The sequence below is a fragment of the Dermacentor variabilis genome, chromosome 2 (genome assembly GCF_050947875.1).
Source record: "Dermacentor variabilis isolate Ectoservices chromosome 2, ASM5094787v1, whole genome shotgun sequence".
Taxonomy (NCBI): Eukaryota; Metazoa; Arthropoda; class Arachnida; order Ixodida; family Ixodidae; genus Dermacentor; species Dermacentor variabilis.
Window position 1 is genome coordinate 14124514 of NC_134569.1, and position 18277 is coordinate 14142790.

Here is an 18277-nt window from a genome sequence, read left to right on the forward strand (position 1 = left end):
TAATGAACACCTTTTTCCGCAAGCGGGTTAGTCGAAAGTGGACGTGGAGGAGCCCGAATGGTGAGACTAGAAATGAAATCGACTTCACACTCTGCGCGAACCCTGGCATCATACAAGATGTAGACGTGCTCGGCAAGGTACGCTGCAGTGACCATAGGATGGTAAGAACTCGAATTAGCCTAGACTTGAGGAGGGAACGGAAGAAACTGGTACACAAGAAGCCAATCAATGAGTTAGAGGTAAGAGGGAAACTAGAGGAATTCCGGATCAAGCTACAGAACAGGTACTCGGCTTTAACTCAAGAAGAGGACCTTAGTGTTGCAGCAATGAGCGACAATCTCATGGGCATCATTAAGGAGTGCGCAATAGAAGTCGGTGGTAACGCCGTTATACAGGAAAATAGTAAGCTATCGCAGGAGACGAAAGATCTGATCAAGAAACGCCAATGTATGAAAGCCTCTAACCCTACAGCTAGAATAGAACTGGCAGAACTTTCTAAGCTAATCAACAAGCGTAAGACAGCGGACATCAGAAACTATAATATGGATAGAATTGAACAGGCTCTCAGGAACGGAGGAAGCCTAAAAACAGTGAAGAAGAAACTAGGAATAGGCAAGAATCAGATGTGTGCGTTAAGAGACAAAGCCGGCAATATCGTTACTAATATGGATGAGATAGTTCAAGTGGCTGAGGAGTTCTATAGAGATTTATACAGTACCAGTGGCACCCACGACGATAGTGGAAGAGAGAATAGCCTAGAGGAATTCGAAATCCCACAGGTAACGCCAGAAGAAGTAAAGAAAGCCTTAGGAGCTATGCAAAGGGGGAAGGCAGCTGGGGAGGATCAGGTAACAGTAGATTTGTTGAAGGATGGTGGTCAGATTGTTCTAGAGAAACTGGCCACCCTGTATACGCAATGCCTCATAACCTCGAGCGTACCGGAATCTTGGAAGAACGCTAACATAATCCTAATCCATAAGAAAGGGGACACCAAAGACTTGAAAAATTATAGACCGATCAGCTTACTGTCCGTTGCCTACAAAGTATTTACTAAGGTAATCGCAAATAGAATCAGGAACACCTTAGACTTCTGTCAACCAAAGGACCAGGCAGGATTCCGTAAAGGCTACTCAACAATAGACCATATTCACACTGTCAATCAAGTGATAGAGAAATGTGCAGAATATAACCAACCCTTATATATAGCTTTCATTGATTACGAGAAAGCGTTTGATTCAGTCGAAACCTCAGCAGTCATGGAGGCATTACGGAATCAGGGTGTAGATGAGCCATATTTAAAAATACTGGAAGATATCTATAGCGGCTCCACAGCCACCGTAGTCCTCCACAAAGCAACAAAATCCCTATAAAGAAAGGCGTCAGACAGGGAGATACGATATCTCCAATGCTATTCACAGCATGTTTACAGGAGGTATTCAGAAGCCTGGAGTGGGAAGAATTGGGGATAAAAGTTGATGGAGAATACCTTAGCAACTTGTGATTCGCTGATGATATTGCCTTGCTTAGTAACTCAGGAGACCAATTGCAATGCATGCTCACTGACCTGGAGAGGCAAAGCAGAAGGGTGGGTCTGAAAATTAATCTGCAGAAAACTAAAGTATTGTTTAACAGTCTTGGAAGAGAACAGCAGTTTACGATAGGTAGCGAAGCACTGGAAGTGGTAAGGGAATACATCTACTTAGGGCAGGTAGTGACCACGGATCCGGATCATGAGACTGAAATAACCAGAAGAATAAGAATGGGCTGGGGTGCGTTTGGCAGGCATTCTCAAATCATGAACAGCAGGTTGCCACTATCCCTCAAAAGGAAAGTGTATAACAGCTGTGTGTTACCAGTACTCACATATGGGGCAGAAACCTGGAGGCTTACGAAAAGGGTTCTGCTGAAATTGAGGACGACGCAACGAGCTATGGAAAGAAGAATGATGGGTGTAACGTTAAGGGATAAGAAAAGAGCAGATTGGGTGAGGCAACAAACGCGGGTAAACGACATCTTAGTTGAAATCAAGAAAAAGAATGGGCATGGGCAGGACATGTAATTAGGAGGGAAGATAACCGATGGTCATTAAGGGTTACGGACTGGATTCCAAGGGAAGGGAAGCGTAGCAGGGGGCGGCAGAAAGTTAGGTGGGCGGATGAAATTAAGACGTTTGCAGGGACAACATGGCCACAATTAGTACATGACCGGGGTAGTTGGAGAAGTATGGGAGAGGCCTTTGCCCTGCAGTGGGCGTAACTAGGCTGATGATGATGATGATGATGATACGTGTACGGCACCCTCTCGTTACAGACGCCATTCATTTCCGCACATCAATATCTTTTTGTAACTTCAAGCAACACCTTGCAAGACTATAGCTTTGGATTTACAAGGCGGATACGAAAGCATCATGGCTGATTGCATGCATCTACAGGGACAATGGATGAACGAGGGCGGGTATGGGGTCATGCGAGCTTCCTGTGAACTTTTAGATTTCATAATTTGACCAGCGGCAACTAATGCCGAACCTCACAATGAAACAGCATGGACGGCGCCTGCGTTTTACCGTCAGTGCCGGCTACGCACAAAACGATGATCAAGTCACATGGTGCACAGTACTTTCACCTGTTCGCACAGATTGGCCTTATCATAATCCATCTGCCGTAAAGTTTTGTAGTCAGGGTGTCTACCAAGTTGACATTTCCAAATTCCCTGAGTTTCCCAAGTTTTCTCCGAGTGCCTTTGCAATATTTCCTGAGTGACACAGAACTTTGTTTTATGTCAAGGTGGGCTCCCTACATCATGTCGCCCAATAGTGTCACTCTCTGTAAGCATGTTAAAAAATAATAAACAACTTAATCCAGTTTGAACAGTAAGGGGTAGTGTCTATTTTATTCAAAAAGAAAACAGAAGGGAGGGAATTGTAAAATGCACAGCGAACAAAATCTCTTCGACAGAAATAGTAAAACCTATTGCAAATTGAGTCGAACATTCTCAAGTACGAATAAAGAGATGCATACAGAATATTTTCGAATATGAGCTACTACTATCAACTGATAGCAAGCTAATTGGTATGACGCCCGAACTTTATCACAAGTGAGATTCTCTCACAACAGCTGGTAAGTCAACCTCAACTGTCCTGGCATACTCTCAGCCTGCGCACACGACCTCAGTGTTGCATTCCACTGTTCTAAAGAGTTTTTATTGCTTGGATTAGAAACACCTGCATATCGGTGTTAGCCAATGCTTTGCTTTTAGAGTGCAAGCTCCTCCAAAAAAGCAGCGGCATGCTTCCTTTCCCGTTCATTTCTGAATGCCTAGGTCCTTTGTCTTCTTGTTCTCCTTCGACTGCACGTTCTCCACGTGGACTATTTGAAGCATCCTCTTGGACAGTTGTACAGTCAGCGTACGATTTTTCAGACTCCCTAGGCGCCGCGAAAGCGTCTGAAAAATTTAATGCATGTATTTTACAACCCTTAAGGGCTCAAGTTACCACAGGCACGCCCAAAAAACTTTTGAAGGCCTGCCAGTACACTTATTAGGCATATCAGTGCTCGTAGTGTGACAGAAGACGGTGGGTGCACACGTGTATAATCAGGGCGTCTACCAAGCTGACATTTCCAAATTCCTTGAGTTTTCCAGGCTTTCCCTGAGTGCCATTGCAAAATTCCCTGAGTGATACAGAACTATGTTTTATATCAACACTGGCTGAAACCATATTGCCTGATGCTGTCACACTCTAGTAAGCACATGAAAAAATAAGCACTTAATCTAATTTGAATACTAAGGAGTAGTGTTTATGTTATTCAAAAAGAGAATACAGTAAACTCTCAGTTGTACGAACGTCAGTTTATCGAATATTTCATAATAACGAACTTTTTAAAAATCCCCGGAAGTTTTCTTATAGATTTTATGCAAAAATGTTTCACTTAAATTTTTCATTGATATGTACAAATTCCATTTCACACATTTCTAACACTATGGATGCCATGTCTTTTGCTCCATGAATTGTACTTAAAAACTTTTGACTCTTTATGCCATGTCTTATGTTGGTGTAGTGAATATTCCGTTTAGTGAACTTTCAGTTAAGTGAACTATTTCCTTCGGTCCCTTGAAGTTCACTCAAGTGAGAGTTCACTGTAGAAGGGAGGGGTTAGTAAAATGCACAGCAAATATCTGCCATATCTGTCCTGCCATACTCTCAACCCGTACACGACGCCTCAGTGTTGTGTTTCACTGCTTTGAAGAGCTTATTTTGGTTGGGATGAGGGACACCTGCATCTCGGCATCAGCCAACACTTTGTTTTTTAAGCTCAAGCTCCTTCAAAATGGCGGCAGCACGCTTCCTTTCCCGTTCATTCCTCAATGCGTAGGTCCTTTCTGATCTTGTCCTCGTTCCGCCACTCGTTCGCCCCACGGACCATTTGAAGCATCTTCTAGGTCAGTTGCACAGTCCAAGTCCGATTTTCATAACTCCCTATGCGCCACGAAAACATCCGAAAAATCGGCCAGTTGGAAAAGATTAATGCATTTCATTTACTGCCCTTAAGGGCTCAAACCGCCACAGGCCCATTCAAAAACGCTCTGAAGGCCTGCCGGTACACGTATTAGGCATATTGGTGCTCATACTGTTACAGGAAATACCGGGTGCACGCGTGTATAATTGAGGAATACATACAGTGTCCCGTGGCAATAGCCCTTCCCACGCTTGTAATGCTTCACTGTAATACTTTTGTGTATCCTTCACCAAGGAACATTTCTGTATGGAAGCGAAGCTGACTTTCGGGAACCGGCATTATGCAACACACCATGCTTTCCAAGCTTCTAAGCCAATCACGCTGACCACAAAGGCAGAGTCCATGCCATTGCTTACAGTAGGGAATTCTTTCAATAAAAAACACGGCACCCAACGGCAAGAAGCTTCACAGCGAACGTCCAAGCAGCTAGGCCTAGCGCTGCCACAGTGGTGGCTACGGCTGCCAGCGGATCTGCGTTCGAGGCGGCAAGGTAATCAAAACGGCAGTGACGGTGGCTTTGATTAATGCCGTTTCGGACTTGTGGTGACGGCAACACGTTCGGGGAATCGGACGGCAAAGAGTTCTTGCATCCGAAATACACTGACTCTATGGGGTACGTGGTGGTGCCACGAAGCCGACCAAATTTCCGGGAATACGGAAAGTCGGTCATTGACTGTACACTCGCAACTCCTCCAGCCGACGACAGGGCGTCAAAGACGATTCATTTCGACTCATGTCTGTTACTCCAGCCAGCATTACCTCGAATTTCGACCCTTTCAATAAAACAACAGCTAATTTTCCCTGATAGACGCACAAATTCCCTGAGTTTTTTCAGACCACTCAAAATCCCTAAGAATTCCCGGTTTTCCCGGTTGGTAGACACCCTGATAATTAAGGAATACATACTGTGTCCCGTGACAGTTGCCCCTTCCCACACTTACGTTTCACAGCGTAACATTGCTACAACGAGGTGATGCTGAATTTCGGGAACCAGCATTATGCAACGCGCCGTGCTTTCCAAACTTCGAAGCCAATCACGATGACCACAAAGGCAGTGTCGGTGCCATTGTTGGCAGCGGCGAATTCTCTCAATGAAAAACACGGTACAGAACGGCAAGAAGCTTAAGGGGGGACATGGGGATCAAAGCTAACATTTTTATTTACCAGCCGATGTTGATGAAATTTTCACAGGCGTTAATAATATCACATAAACAAAACTGTGAAAATATGGCTGCAATATCTGAAGTACTTTATTGTTTACAAATTTTTTCTGCTTTCATTTTTGCAAAATGCCTGCACACCTGTATATTGATGCTAGGAGTTCAAGCAAACATAGATAGCACTCCTTATGTATCCTCCACACAGTGACACTCCTGTAATTTGTTTAGCCTAACAGAATTTTCATTCTTTGGCAGCTACTTCAGTTGCATGAAAATCTCGACTGTGAAAACAAAACATGTCACTGTGTGCAATGGTGCACAATGAGTGTAACAAAACAAACTATGTAAAAATATTCATAACGATGGCTGAGATATTGGCTTTGCAAGTTGACCTTGGTGGTAGAAAAAAAAATTTGAGAAAAATGTGTTCGAAGCTTTGGGCCATGTTTATTCGACTAGAAACCACCGGCCTTGTAGGTGCAGGTGTCAGGTTAATCTCTTGGTTTCTTGGATCTTTTATGCTTGCTTTCATGTGCTTTTTGTGCCCTCTTCTTGCGCAAGGCATCTTTCTCAGCTACTCGACTCGCTTGAGTCCGTCGCCACCGAGCATGCTCCTGCAGCTGTACAGTCGCTGACCGATTTTCCGGACTCCAAAAATTCGGACATGCCCGATTATTCGGTCAGCTTCGCAGCACCGCCATTCTCCCCATAGACCATAATGTATAACAACTGCCGAAAGTTCGGACACCTTGCAACCTCTCGTCTGATTTTTCGGACACTCCTTTAGCCAACTCGGTCGAGAGCACCATGCACCGACTCTGACCGGTGCATGGTTCGACTTGCTGAACGCCATTTTTGTTTTGAACGGAGCTTCCTTGCTGCCCCACGAAGTGGCGCTACTGGAAATCCCCGCTCATCATCATCGTTTCTGCCTGGTTAGATAGAGCGGCTCTGCAGCAGTTTCGGTTTCAGCTTAGTAAGCCATGTCAAGATAATCCAGCAGCTGATTTGTTTCTTCGCGCAAGATGCTGCGAGCAGGCCGCGTTTTTCGTTTGTGCGACTGGTGTCGGCACGGTGGTGTTTGCTTTGTGTGCTGTGTCGAGGTTTCGGTGATCCAACGCGGCATACGTAAACATAGCGTCAAGGGTCTAGGGCGGCAACAGTGCCCGCGCAGACTGCGCTGGGGAATGCCGGCAAGCGGGTGCTGGGAGGCCTAAGATTAGTCGCCTTCCGATGTGTTCCCTACTGACGCGGAAAATGTTCTGCCGAGACCTGCGCAGTGGTGGCATTGCGATTCCGGACACCGTCTCATTTGACAGTTTCATAAGTGCTGACACTGCTGTATTGACATGCGCAGAACTCGACGATGGCAAGATCATTCGTCAGGTTTCTGCTGCACCGCCGGACGATGACTCTGAGTCGGAAGATGACGCACCATGTGCTATGCTGCCGTCGCATGCGGAGCGTGTACAAGCAGTGACTGTGCTTTCAGCCGCCAATAGTGACCGTACGACCCTCTCCGAGATTCAGGCTTATCTGATTGCGCGTAAAGGGAACAGCGTGCAACGGCGCATTCACGATTTCTTCCAAGCCTACTGCCGAGCCCGAATAAGTGCGTGGAAATAAAGGATTTCATTTTTTTTTTCTTAATCTGCTTTTTCAGACACCTGTTTATTCGGACATTTTCGCAGTCCCCGTGAGGTCCGAATAAACAGTCGGCGACTGTAAACCCTATCTTCCGTTCGGTTGCCCGCACAGAACCAAGTGACGCGCGGACAGTGGTGGCGGTCATATTCAACACCTCTGATAAGATGAATTGTGACTCAAGATGCGACTGTATGGTACGACCATTGCTGATGCATAGTTCGTCTTCACGGCCGGCAGACGCATGCGCTAGGACCGCACTTTCGTCGTTCATCTCGGTGACGGCGGTGGCACAATCGGGGTACGTTGCAGAGCATTTACGGGACGTTGCAGGCCCGGAAGCAGGCCATTATTAGTTCAGTATCATCACCACTGGAACTCAAAGCTGCAACAGCCTGTGAACTGCCCGGCAATGCGTCGACAGTCTCTCTTGCAAGCTCGCGCGCGGACGCATCTCTGCTAGTGCTACTTATCCTTCGTATGTTCGGCGGCTTGCCCTTGCGGCTGCCGAAGCAGTGCTTGGTCGCATATTTCGTCATCCACGTCCGCCCAGTCATGCTCAAAACCACGAAATGAAATACAAAACTCAAATCCGAATAAAGTGATGAAGCGGCGGCGTACAGAGGCGCGCTCTTCAACGGTACCAGCATGGCCGCGCCGCGTGCTGCCGTTCGGGAGCTAGGGACACTCGAAAACCACGACTTTTCCACCGATTTTCACGAAATTTTCACTGTATTGCCTTATGTATATATTTATTTATGGTACTTAGCAGTCATTTTCAGCAGAAATACTTGGAAAACTTATAGAAAAGGGGTCAAAGATTCGAAAACTGCAACTTTTTAAAAAGTGATTTTTGGGTCGTTTTTCCAAAGTTGATCCCCGCGTCCCCCCTTAAGCTAGGCCCAGCATTGCCGCGGTGGTGGCTACGGCTGCCAGCGGATCTGCATGTGAGTGTGCCGATTCGAGGCAGCGAGGCTATCAAAATGGCGGCGGTTGTGGCTTTTATTAATGCCGTTTCGGTCCTGCGTTCATGGCAAAAAGTCCGGAAAATTGGATGGCGAAGGGTTCTTTCGTCCGAAATTTCAGACATTCTTATACATTGAGAGATGTTCTTACCGTATTTACTCGCGTAATGAACCCACTCGCGTAATGAACCCACCCCCCACTTTTGTCGTCGAAAATTGAATTTTTTTTTTTTTTTTTACGTCGCGTAAATAACGCGCACCCGCCCGCAGGGTCGGTGTTCAGCATGTTCGCGTTATCTCGGCTCAATTGGCCGGCGCTGTCGACTGTCGACGATCATAAAATTGTCTGATCGCGCAGTGATAAAATAAACATCATTTGAAGCCAACGATGCTGAACACCGGCGACGCGAACGCGGGTGACGCGGGCGTCGACTGCACGCTTTCGTTGATCGTTCATTGACCTTGCATGATTCGTTGGTGGATGCGCAAAGGGCTTTACTGGGGCGTCCTCTTTGAAATGGGGTGACGGCAGTTTCCACCACGCTCGGCTATTTTCTTTGTATTTCTCGAACCAATTTGTCAAACTTCTCTAGATTCTTTTTTTTTACAATGATGATGATGATGATGCAGGTTGCCGAGTGCCATCTATTAAATGCAAAGCAAACCTCTGCTTATAGCGCCATGCATGCGCAGTCCTATTTTGTTGCTGTTTAAGTGCTTCGCTACGACCTTTGCATTATTTCGTGCGTGCTGTGCATTTTCTGCGCGTTGTGCGATGGGGCGTTACGCTAGCTACACGGCCGGTTTTAAGCTCAAAGTCGTGGAGCATGCTTTGGAGCATGGCAATCGCGCGGCTGGACGGCATTTTAGTGTAGACCCCGTGCGTGTGCGCTACTGGAGGAATCAACAAGAGGAACTCAGAGCGACGAAGAAAGATCGCCGGGCCTTTCGCGGGCCGAAGCAGGGCAAGTTTCCTCGCGTCGAGGAAGAAGTTCTGAGCTATGTGAAGAGGCTCCGCAACGAAGGATGTGCCGTATCCCACGAGCTGATACAGAATCACGCGCGGGCCACTGCAAGAAGTCACGGCATTGCCGCGAGTGAATTTAAGGCGAGCAGTGGTTGGACGACTCGTTTCATGCGCCGGAACGTGTTGTGCCTCAGAAGGCGTACTACGTTATGCCAGCGGCTGCCGGCAGACTGTGGGGACAAAGTGCGTGATTTCCACCGCTTTGTCATTCGGATCCGTGAGGACAAAAAGTTCCTGCTGTCGCAAATCGGGAACGCGGACCAGACGCCTATAAACTTTGACATGCCAAGAAACAGCACTGTCGATATGAAAGGTGCGAAAAGTGTGCAGGTTAAGACGACGGGCGCCGAGAAGCAGCGGTGCACCGTGATGTTAGCTGTAACAGCGGACGGCAGGAAGCTGCCGCCGTTCGTCGTCTTCAAAAGAAAGACTCTGCCAAAGGGAACTCTTCCTGCCGGTATCCACATTCGCGCCCAGGAGAAAGGGTGGATGTCGGCCGAGCTGGTGTCCGACTGGCTGAAAACAGTCTGGGGACGGCGGCCCGGGGCTCTTCTCCTGCCATCGCTGCTTGTTATGGACAGCTTCCGCGGCCATCTGGAAAAAAATGTCCGCTGCCGAATGAGCGATTTACGCACGGACCTCGCTATCATCCCAGGTGGCTTGACATCAGTGCTGCAGCCCCTTGATGTTTCCATTAATAAGCCCTTTAAGGACAACGTGCGCCGGCTCTATACAGAGTGGATGGCCGCGGGAAACCACGACCTGACTCCCGCAGGTAAGATTAGAAGGCCCACCATCGACATGCTCTGTCGATGGATTCTAGAAGCATGGAGTGTGATTCCCAGCGAGATGGTCGTCCGCAGCTTCAAAAAGACTGGCATCTCCAACAGCCTCGACGGCAGTGAAGACGACGCGCTGTGGGAAGACGACGACGCCGACGAAGTCGCAAGCGATATGAGTGGAAGCGTGGATTCAGATAGCGAGCCCGAGTGAGACAGACCATAAGCAGCCAGCAGCATGAAAATAAAAATGAATTTTTAATTCACATTCATCGCGTACGTGTTTTTACTATAAAGGTAAGGTTGGGATTGCGATTTTCCTATCTTCATTGTGACATGAAATTTCGACCTAAAAAATATCTAAATTTTTTTTCCCCGCGTAATGAACCCTCCCCCCAAATTTATGTCAACTTATCTGGAAAAAAGGTGGGTTCATTACGCGAGTAAATACGGTATACACTGACCCTATGGGGTACATACTGGTGCCGCGAAGCCGTCCTAATTATCTGGCGTCCAGAAAGTCGCTCGTTGACTGTACTCCGGCAACTCCTCCAGCAGACGACGCGGCGTCAAAGACAATTCGTTACGATTCCTCTGTTACTCGGGCCAGCATTACCGTGACTTTGGGTTCCCCTTCAATAAATTTACCGCTAATTTTCCCTGATAGAAGCACAAATTCCCTGAGTTTTCCGCCCCAGACTACTCAAAATCCCTGAGAATTCCCGGTTTTCCTGGTTGATAGACGCCCTGAATATTGAAAAGAGTGTTTTTCTAAGTTTGATAAGCACTGCAGTAAAGCTGTAGCTTTACAAAGGTAATTTCAAGATGACAATCACCATGCGAACCCACACACAATACATCTCAAAGTTCAAAAAGCTTCAAAAAAGCAAACAGAAACCCACCCCAGGAAGATCTGTGTAGCACGTTTCCTACAGTAATTTGCACAGGTGATATGCATGCAAATAGTGAAATACTCTAATTGAATAAAGCACCAAATATTTTCTATCTAAAAGAAAGATGGGAGGGGCAACATTCTCGTAGACTTACGACTCAAACAAAATATGCAAAATTCAACCCACAAATTCAGCAGCAGGATGTCACAGCGACTCAATCACTGCAGTGAGTTCCAAGTAGATACAGTTGGTCAACTCACGTGTGCCTCCAGGAAAGTGTCTGAAAGGAGGCCGCCCTGCATTTGACGGAATCCTGTGCGCAGCAGTGGCAGGAAAATGCCCGTCACGGAGACGTGGTCACCTGGCAATGCAGTACGAGTCAGCTCTCCACGCACATATACAGTCATGCTTCGTGGGATGTTCCCCACGGGCACTTGGTCACTCTGGAAGAAAAAGAGTGGGAACAGAAAATGAAGATCGCCATTAGAGAGGCAAGATAAACTGCTTCCAGTGTTGGAAGCAGTTTGTCAGCAACTAAAGATCTCAAGAGGTGGGAACTTTGGGCCAGTTGGTCCGACATGTTTAAAGAGGAAAATAACTGCGACTTCAGATGGGACGCAAGATGAAGGAGTCGACAGAACGAGCGGTCCTCTCCACTCCTTCGTCTTAGGTCCTGCCTGAAGTCGCGGTTCTTTATCTCTTTAAAGATCTCAACAAATCAGGCAAATAACCTGAAGGAGTACTGACATATCCTGGACTTGAAATTTCTTTACTTACACTAAATGGAGGTCCAGACTAGCTAAATCCCATAAAAAAATACCGCAAGAATCAAAATGACCGAAATACTCGTTCATATAAACCAGTTTTGGTACCCAAGATGTGTCACGAAGTCGCAACACATTGCCTTGCTCTGATCCTGCATTCGCCACAGCTGCCACATGTGACCACAGCCACATGTACAACACTCTTGTCTATTTTATTGTATGCGCAACGTCATCATACCTAAATTTACTGCTACACATTAGCAAATTCAGCTGTTTGTGATACCATGGCACCAGGGCAGTATTTGGAGACCTACATTAGTACTCAGGTATTGTATAAGTGCCTCCCAAGCTTCACACGTCAAGTTCAGCCCTGGCACCGCACAGTTTTTCAACAGCAATTATCTGCATGCCATCAAACCTATGACACTTTTAAGTAAAATCCACTGAGAACTAAAATTCAATTAGGAAGCAAAGTTCAGCATGCAGCACCATCACTACCAAGAGGGAAGTGATGGCATCAAATGCACAGCAGCTTGTCTTCTTACGTGTTCTTGTATCTTCAGCTCTTGGAACTTGACAAACTTGGAACCCCTAGTCTGAAGGTAGAGCCGACCTCCTGATCGGTTGACACGGCAGTCATCACTTGGGCAAGTCACGAGAGGCATGAAGCTGGGGCCACTGATCTACAGGTAGAACACACGTGATTACAATGGGCCTTCCTCACAAGGAATCTTCATCCAAACAACCACTCAGCTCGACCAAACATGAAGCAGAGGCAGTAGTATGGTTTTTGTCATTAGGTGCATTTCAAAGAACAGAACTAAAAGAAACACAAGTAATCTCTAAAAATTATAGGGTTTTACGTGCGAAAACCACTTTCTGATTATGAGGCATGCCGTAGTGGAGGGCTCTGGAAATTTCGATCACCTGGGGTTCTTTAACGTGCACCTAAATCTAAGTACATGGGTGTTTTTACATTTCGCCCCCATCGAAATGCGGCCATCGTGGCCGGGATCCCGCAACCTCGTGCTCAGCAGCCCAACACCATAGCCACTGAGCAACCACAGCGGGTACAAGTAATCTTTACCTACAATCCTAGTACTATACAGGGTGTCCCAGCTAACGTTGCCCAAGCTTTTAAAGCTAAAATATGGGATATATGACGATGCAACCAATGGTATTCTGTCAACAGTGACGTACACAGGGTGTCTACCAAGTTGACATTTACAAATTCCCTGAGTTTTCCAGGTTTTTCCTGAGTGCCATTGCGAAATTCCCTGAGTGACACAGAACTTTGTTTTACGTCAAGACAGGCTGACGCTATGTCGCCTGATGCTGTCACTCTCTGTAAGCATGTTAAAAAATAAAAAAACAACTTAATCCAGTTTGAATAGTAAGGGGCAGTGTTTATTTTATTCAAAAAGAAAATAAAAGGGAGGGATTAGTAAAATGCACAGCGAATAAAATAACATTGAATAAAATCGTGAAACTCATTGCAAATCGAGTGGAACATTCTCAAATATGAAAAATAGGAAACGAGATGCATAAATAAAATGTTTTCGAATATCTACTTCAGTCACGAATTATGATCGACTGTTAATACATATGTGTGAAACATAGGTGGTGCTTGAGACTCCACTGAAAGCAAATCAAGGTGATAGAATGACTGAGCATCTTATGATGAGTCATTATAATTACACAGTAACTAAATATTTGAATATTGTAAAGTTAGTCATGCTACGCTTCAAAAAAAGGATTAAATCCCCCGCTCAAATTACATGCACAAATTATTCATTAGCCTCAAGCATTTCAAGAAAGAAAAAAATGTGCATATTTCAAGGTTGCTATCGACATGCCCCACATCAAGCATCACGCGAAACATGGTAGTGACTTCACCAAAGCGATACTCTGTAACGATACATATCACTCAGAAGCAAAATGGAAGTAATTTAGATTACCAGAACGTTCAATTTGCCTTAAGCTTAATGTTCATGCTCTATTCTTTGCTACCGCTGCACAGAAATGGCAAAAATATGTCACGTCTACAAATGCCATGACTGAAGGCAATATGAGCTACTTTTATCAATTTATAGCAAGCTCATTGGTGTGAGGCCCGAACTTTGTCGCAAATGAGATTCTCAACAGCTGGTGTGTCAACCTCAACTCTCCTGACATACTCTCAGCCCGCGCACAACACCTCAGTGTTGCATTTCACTGCTTTAGCGAGTTTATTTCGGTTTGGATGAGGAATGCCTGCATTCCAGCATCAGCCAACACTTTGTTTTTTGCGCTCACGCTCCTTGAAAAAAGCGGCGGCAGGCTTCCTTTTCCGTTCATTCCTCAATGCGTAGGTCCTTTGTTCCCGTCCTCTCTCTACCGCGCGTTCACCCCACAGACAATTCAAAGCATTCTCTTCGTCAGCTGTACAGTCAACGTGCGATTTTTCGGACTCACTAAGGGCTGCGAAAACGTCCATAAAATCGGGCAGTCCGTAAAAATGAATGCACATCTTTTACTGCTATTAAAGGCTCAAATTGCCACAAGCACATCCGAAAAGACCTACCAGCATGCTTAGTAGGCATATCGGTGCCCGTACTGTGACAGGAAATGGTGGATGGACACGTGTATAATTAAGGAACAGATACTGTGTCCCGTGACAAGTGCCCCTTCCCACGCTTGTTATGCTTTACCACGTTACATTTTTGACATAGTAGTTCTGCGGAAACTATTAACATTTTTGTATTGAGGCAAAGGTGACTTTTGGCAACCGGCATTATGCAACGCGCCGTACTTTCCGAGCTTCGAAGCCAGTCGCGAGGACGACAAAGACAGTCAGTGCCACTGCTTACAGCGGCGAATCCTTTCAATGAAAAACACGGTGCTGGACACAAGAAGCTTTATAATGAATGTTGAAGCAGCTAGGCCTAGCGTTTATCACGATGGCGAGGTAATCGAAACGGCAGCAGTGGTGGCCTTGATTAACGCCGTTTCGGACCTGCGGCCACAGCAAAATAGTCTGCAAAATCGGATGACGACAGGCTCTTGCGGTCGAAACTTCAGACGTTCTTAGACATTGATTCTATGGAGCACGTGATAGTGCCGCGGAGCCGTCGGGTGTCCGGAAAGTCGGCCATTAACTGTAAGCTCCTCCAGCCGATGACTCAGTGTCAAAAGATGATTCATTACGATCCCTCTCTGTTACGCGAGCCAGCATTACTGCGACTTTCGTTCCATTTTAATAAAATTACAGCTAATTTTCCCTGATAGAAGCACAAATTCCCCGAGTTTTCCCCGAGTATTTCCCCCAGACTATTCAAAATCCCTGAGAATTCCCAGTTTTCCTGGTTGGTAGACACCCTGCGTACTGCAGCAGGATTCTTTTTCCATAATTGAACTATCAATAATTAGATAAGATTAAATAACACTTATTAAAGTACTCAACAAACTTCTTTAATACTGATGTATAAATCTCTAATCCAGCCTTTACTATAATATGCTTCTCCTGTCTGGATTCTGCACGAATACGACATTAATCAAATCAAGGCCATCCAAAAGAAACTGATTCGCTTCATATGCCGCAGGTTCGATAGGGATTTTTCACCTTCTACAGCGCTTCCATCACTAGGCTTGCAGCCACTCTCAGATCGCCAATGCACAGAATCACTAAAGTTTCTGCATTGAGTTATTAACTCCTCTTGCCGGACTTCATCATTACCAAACTCCTGCTAAGCCATCTAATATTAGAAGTCACCATCAGCTAAACATCACGCCTTATTTTGCCAATACGGGCACACTTTTGAGTAGTTTCTTTCCCCGTGCAATTCAACATCAGAATTATTCGGTCCTACTCGTTCTCTTCATTTAAACTATTGCAGCTATTGAATAGGCAGTTACTATTTTCATTTTGTCTGTATTGTTTATGGTGCCCCGTTATTTGTCATTGTTCTGCTTTTCACATGCACTCCTGCAATAGCCCAATAGGGCTGCAATATGCACAACAAATAAAAATTTGATAGAAAAGTAATAACTGTGTCTTAAAACACCCAATTTGGTTGTTTTTAGTGTGCTACGCTTCTTTTCGCATTATAAAGAAAACGCATGGAATATGAAAATAGCTGCACGATTACACGTCCGCACTCCATGACAACAGCGATCCCAAGCGTTACTCGTAAAAATAAACTCTATTCGATGCCTTTGTCTTCCTCTGCAATGCCGCTGTGCACTGCACTGGCTTCGCACTTCACGCGAAGTCAATGCTCGTAGTTCGTGGTGACCAACACCAATGCCTTGCCACTTTCATGTGTCCGCCGAGCCAGGCATTAAGCAGAGTTCATTCTTAGTAATACCCGAGAATGCTGGTGTTGGCATACCCAGACGCTTGCGTAATCATGCGGCTATTTTCATATTTCTCGCATTTTCTTTACAACACGAAAAAAAATAATTATGTGAGACATTGCACATATTGTACTTAGATTTAGATGCACGTTAAAAGAACCCCAGGTGGTCGAAATTATTCCAGAATCTCCCACTATGGCGTGCCTCATAATAAGACCCTGGTTTTCGCACATAAAATCCCATATATATATTTTTTAGTCTTTTGCAGGGAAGCGGCAACTGTGTGGTGGGTGCGATGCCTCAATATATCGCGAAATGAAAACACGTATACAGCTGCGCTCATATTTCGCATTAGGGAGTATCGTAATTGTCAGTGAGTCTCTTAATGAAAATCAGGGTGGTGAGCACGGGATACAGGAAATATCTTGGCGTGTGGATAAACAATGGGGCCAATTACCTGATGGAACATGAAAATTATCTAACTAAATGTAGCAGAAATGCAGTTCTGATGGAGAATAGGGCACTGTGGACTTACAACAGGTACGAAGTGGTGAGAGATACAGTAAAACCTCTTTAAATTGTATCCGCTTAAACAGTAGTTTCTTTTTAAAAGTGGTAAAGTCAAATCCCCGACTCAGCGGCCATTGAACATGTGTTTTATATCCGCATAAACTGAACCAGCTTATTGCGTACGTGTCAGTTAACACGTAGTGTTTCCACTTTTCGCCACGCAAACACGGCGGTGCGTCGTCTCCATCAGGTGGCCCTGCAGAACAAGCCTCAGAGAGCAGAACAATGGCCTCCAAGCCCCCCGTGCATTTGTGCGTGAATCATCAAACATCATCAATCATCATCGATCATCATCATCAATCGTGAAACATCATCATTTCGACGCCGTGCCAGAGAGCATCAAGTTGGTTCTTTATTCTATGGAGCGTTGTGGCGTTGTGCAAGCGAGGACTCGCGTCATGCCAAAGCTCGGATAAAAAAGGTGCCGGGTGCTCAGCATAGAAGAAAAATTAGACAATGTTTGTGCTGTTGAATGTGACACGAAAAAGTCAGCGCTGGCACTAGACAGGGATCTGCTGTTGACTACGGTGTGTGGCGTTTGGAATGCGAAGAAGCTGCTCAGCAGCGCTGCAGCAACTGCAAAGAGATGGCTACGAAATTCTACTTTTTGCCATCGTTGCCTTTGTTGTTGTTGAAGTGTGCACTAGCAACAGTGATGAGGACACGGAAAGTGACAGCACAGGAAATTCAGGCCCGACAGTGCCAGAAGCTGCACGTTACGTCAGCCTCATGAATGCAATCGTCGCGACGAGAACAGCACCCCGCAATAAAAAAGGCGCCCCGCGACTTCTGCAACACTACCGCCCGCTTGCATGGAGAACATGCAACGCCAATGAGGAATCTACCATGCGAGTGTTTGCCGAGAAGAGGGGGATGGCTGAAAAGCTGGCAATGCAGCTTCAGTAAGTTTGAGGCCGCTGTCGTCGCTGCTAGGCCGCCGCGGCACCAAACGAAAATAACATTTTTGTTGCGCGAAATGAATAAATACTGCATGTTTTTTTACCCTTTCATGTAGTGGTGCCTCGAATCCACCCAAATTATGCGGCATCTGGAAAGTCGGTCGTTGACTGTACACTGGCAACTCATCCAGCCGAAGATAGGGCATCAAAGACAATTCATTACGACTCCTGTCTGTTACTTGAGCCAGCATTACCGCGACTTTCGACCCTTTCAATAAAAGCTAATTTTCCCTGATAAAGACACAAATTCACAGAGTTTTCCCCGAGTTTTTCCTGACTACTCAACATCCCTGATAATTCCAAGTTGGCAGACACCCTGGCCTTTCCTATTTTTTCCAGAATATTCTTCCGTAAATTGCCTGTGCAGTGCAATTTGATATGAAACCAAAACCTTTTTTTGCAGCATTCGTTGCTTTACCGCACAACACGGATGTATTGCGGCAAACTGACTAAAAATACCATGCGAAAAAGCTGACTTCAGGAAACTGGCTGCCATTGTGCAATGCATATTAAAATTAAACCCTTGGCCATTTTTTTTGTTGAAAAATTGGGTGCACATTACATTCCTACTTTGTTTAAGAGCTTTAATGTTATTTCTACGTTAGTGTTCTACTTTGGGCACATAGAATACGGGCATGCGTTCGATTCGGGGGCTTGTTAGAATTCG

General features: G+C 45.7%; 1 protein-coding gene across 1 annotated transcript in view; it reads right to left on the bottom strand.

The window, feature by feature from the left end:
* Positions 1-18277, bottom strand: part of Mcm7 (minichromosome maintenance 7) — a 73580-nt gene that overhangs the window by 42252 nt on the left and 13051 nt on the right. The window contains exons 6-7 of the mRNA XM_075679687.1: positions 12292-12429; positions 11243-11425 (exon numbers count right to left, since the gene is read on the bottom strand). Coding sequence (XP_075535802.1) covers positions 11243-11425; positions 12292-12429 — 321 coding nt within the window. The remainder of the gene's footprint in view (positions 1-11242; positions 11426-12291; positions 12430-18277) is intronic.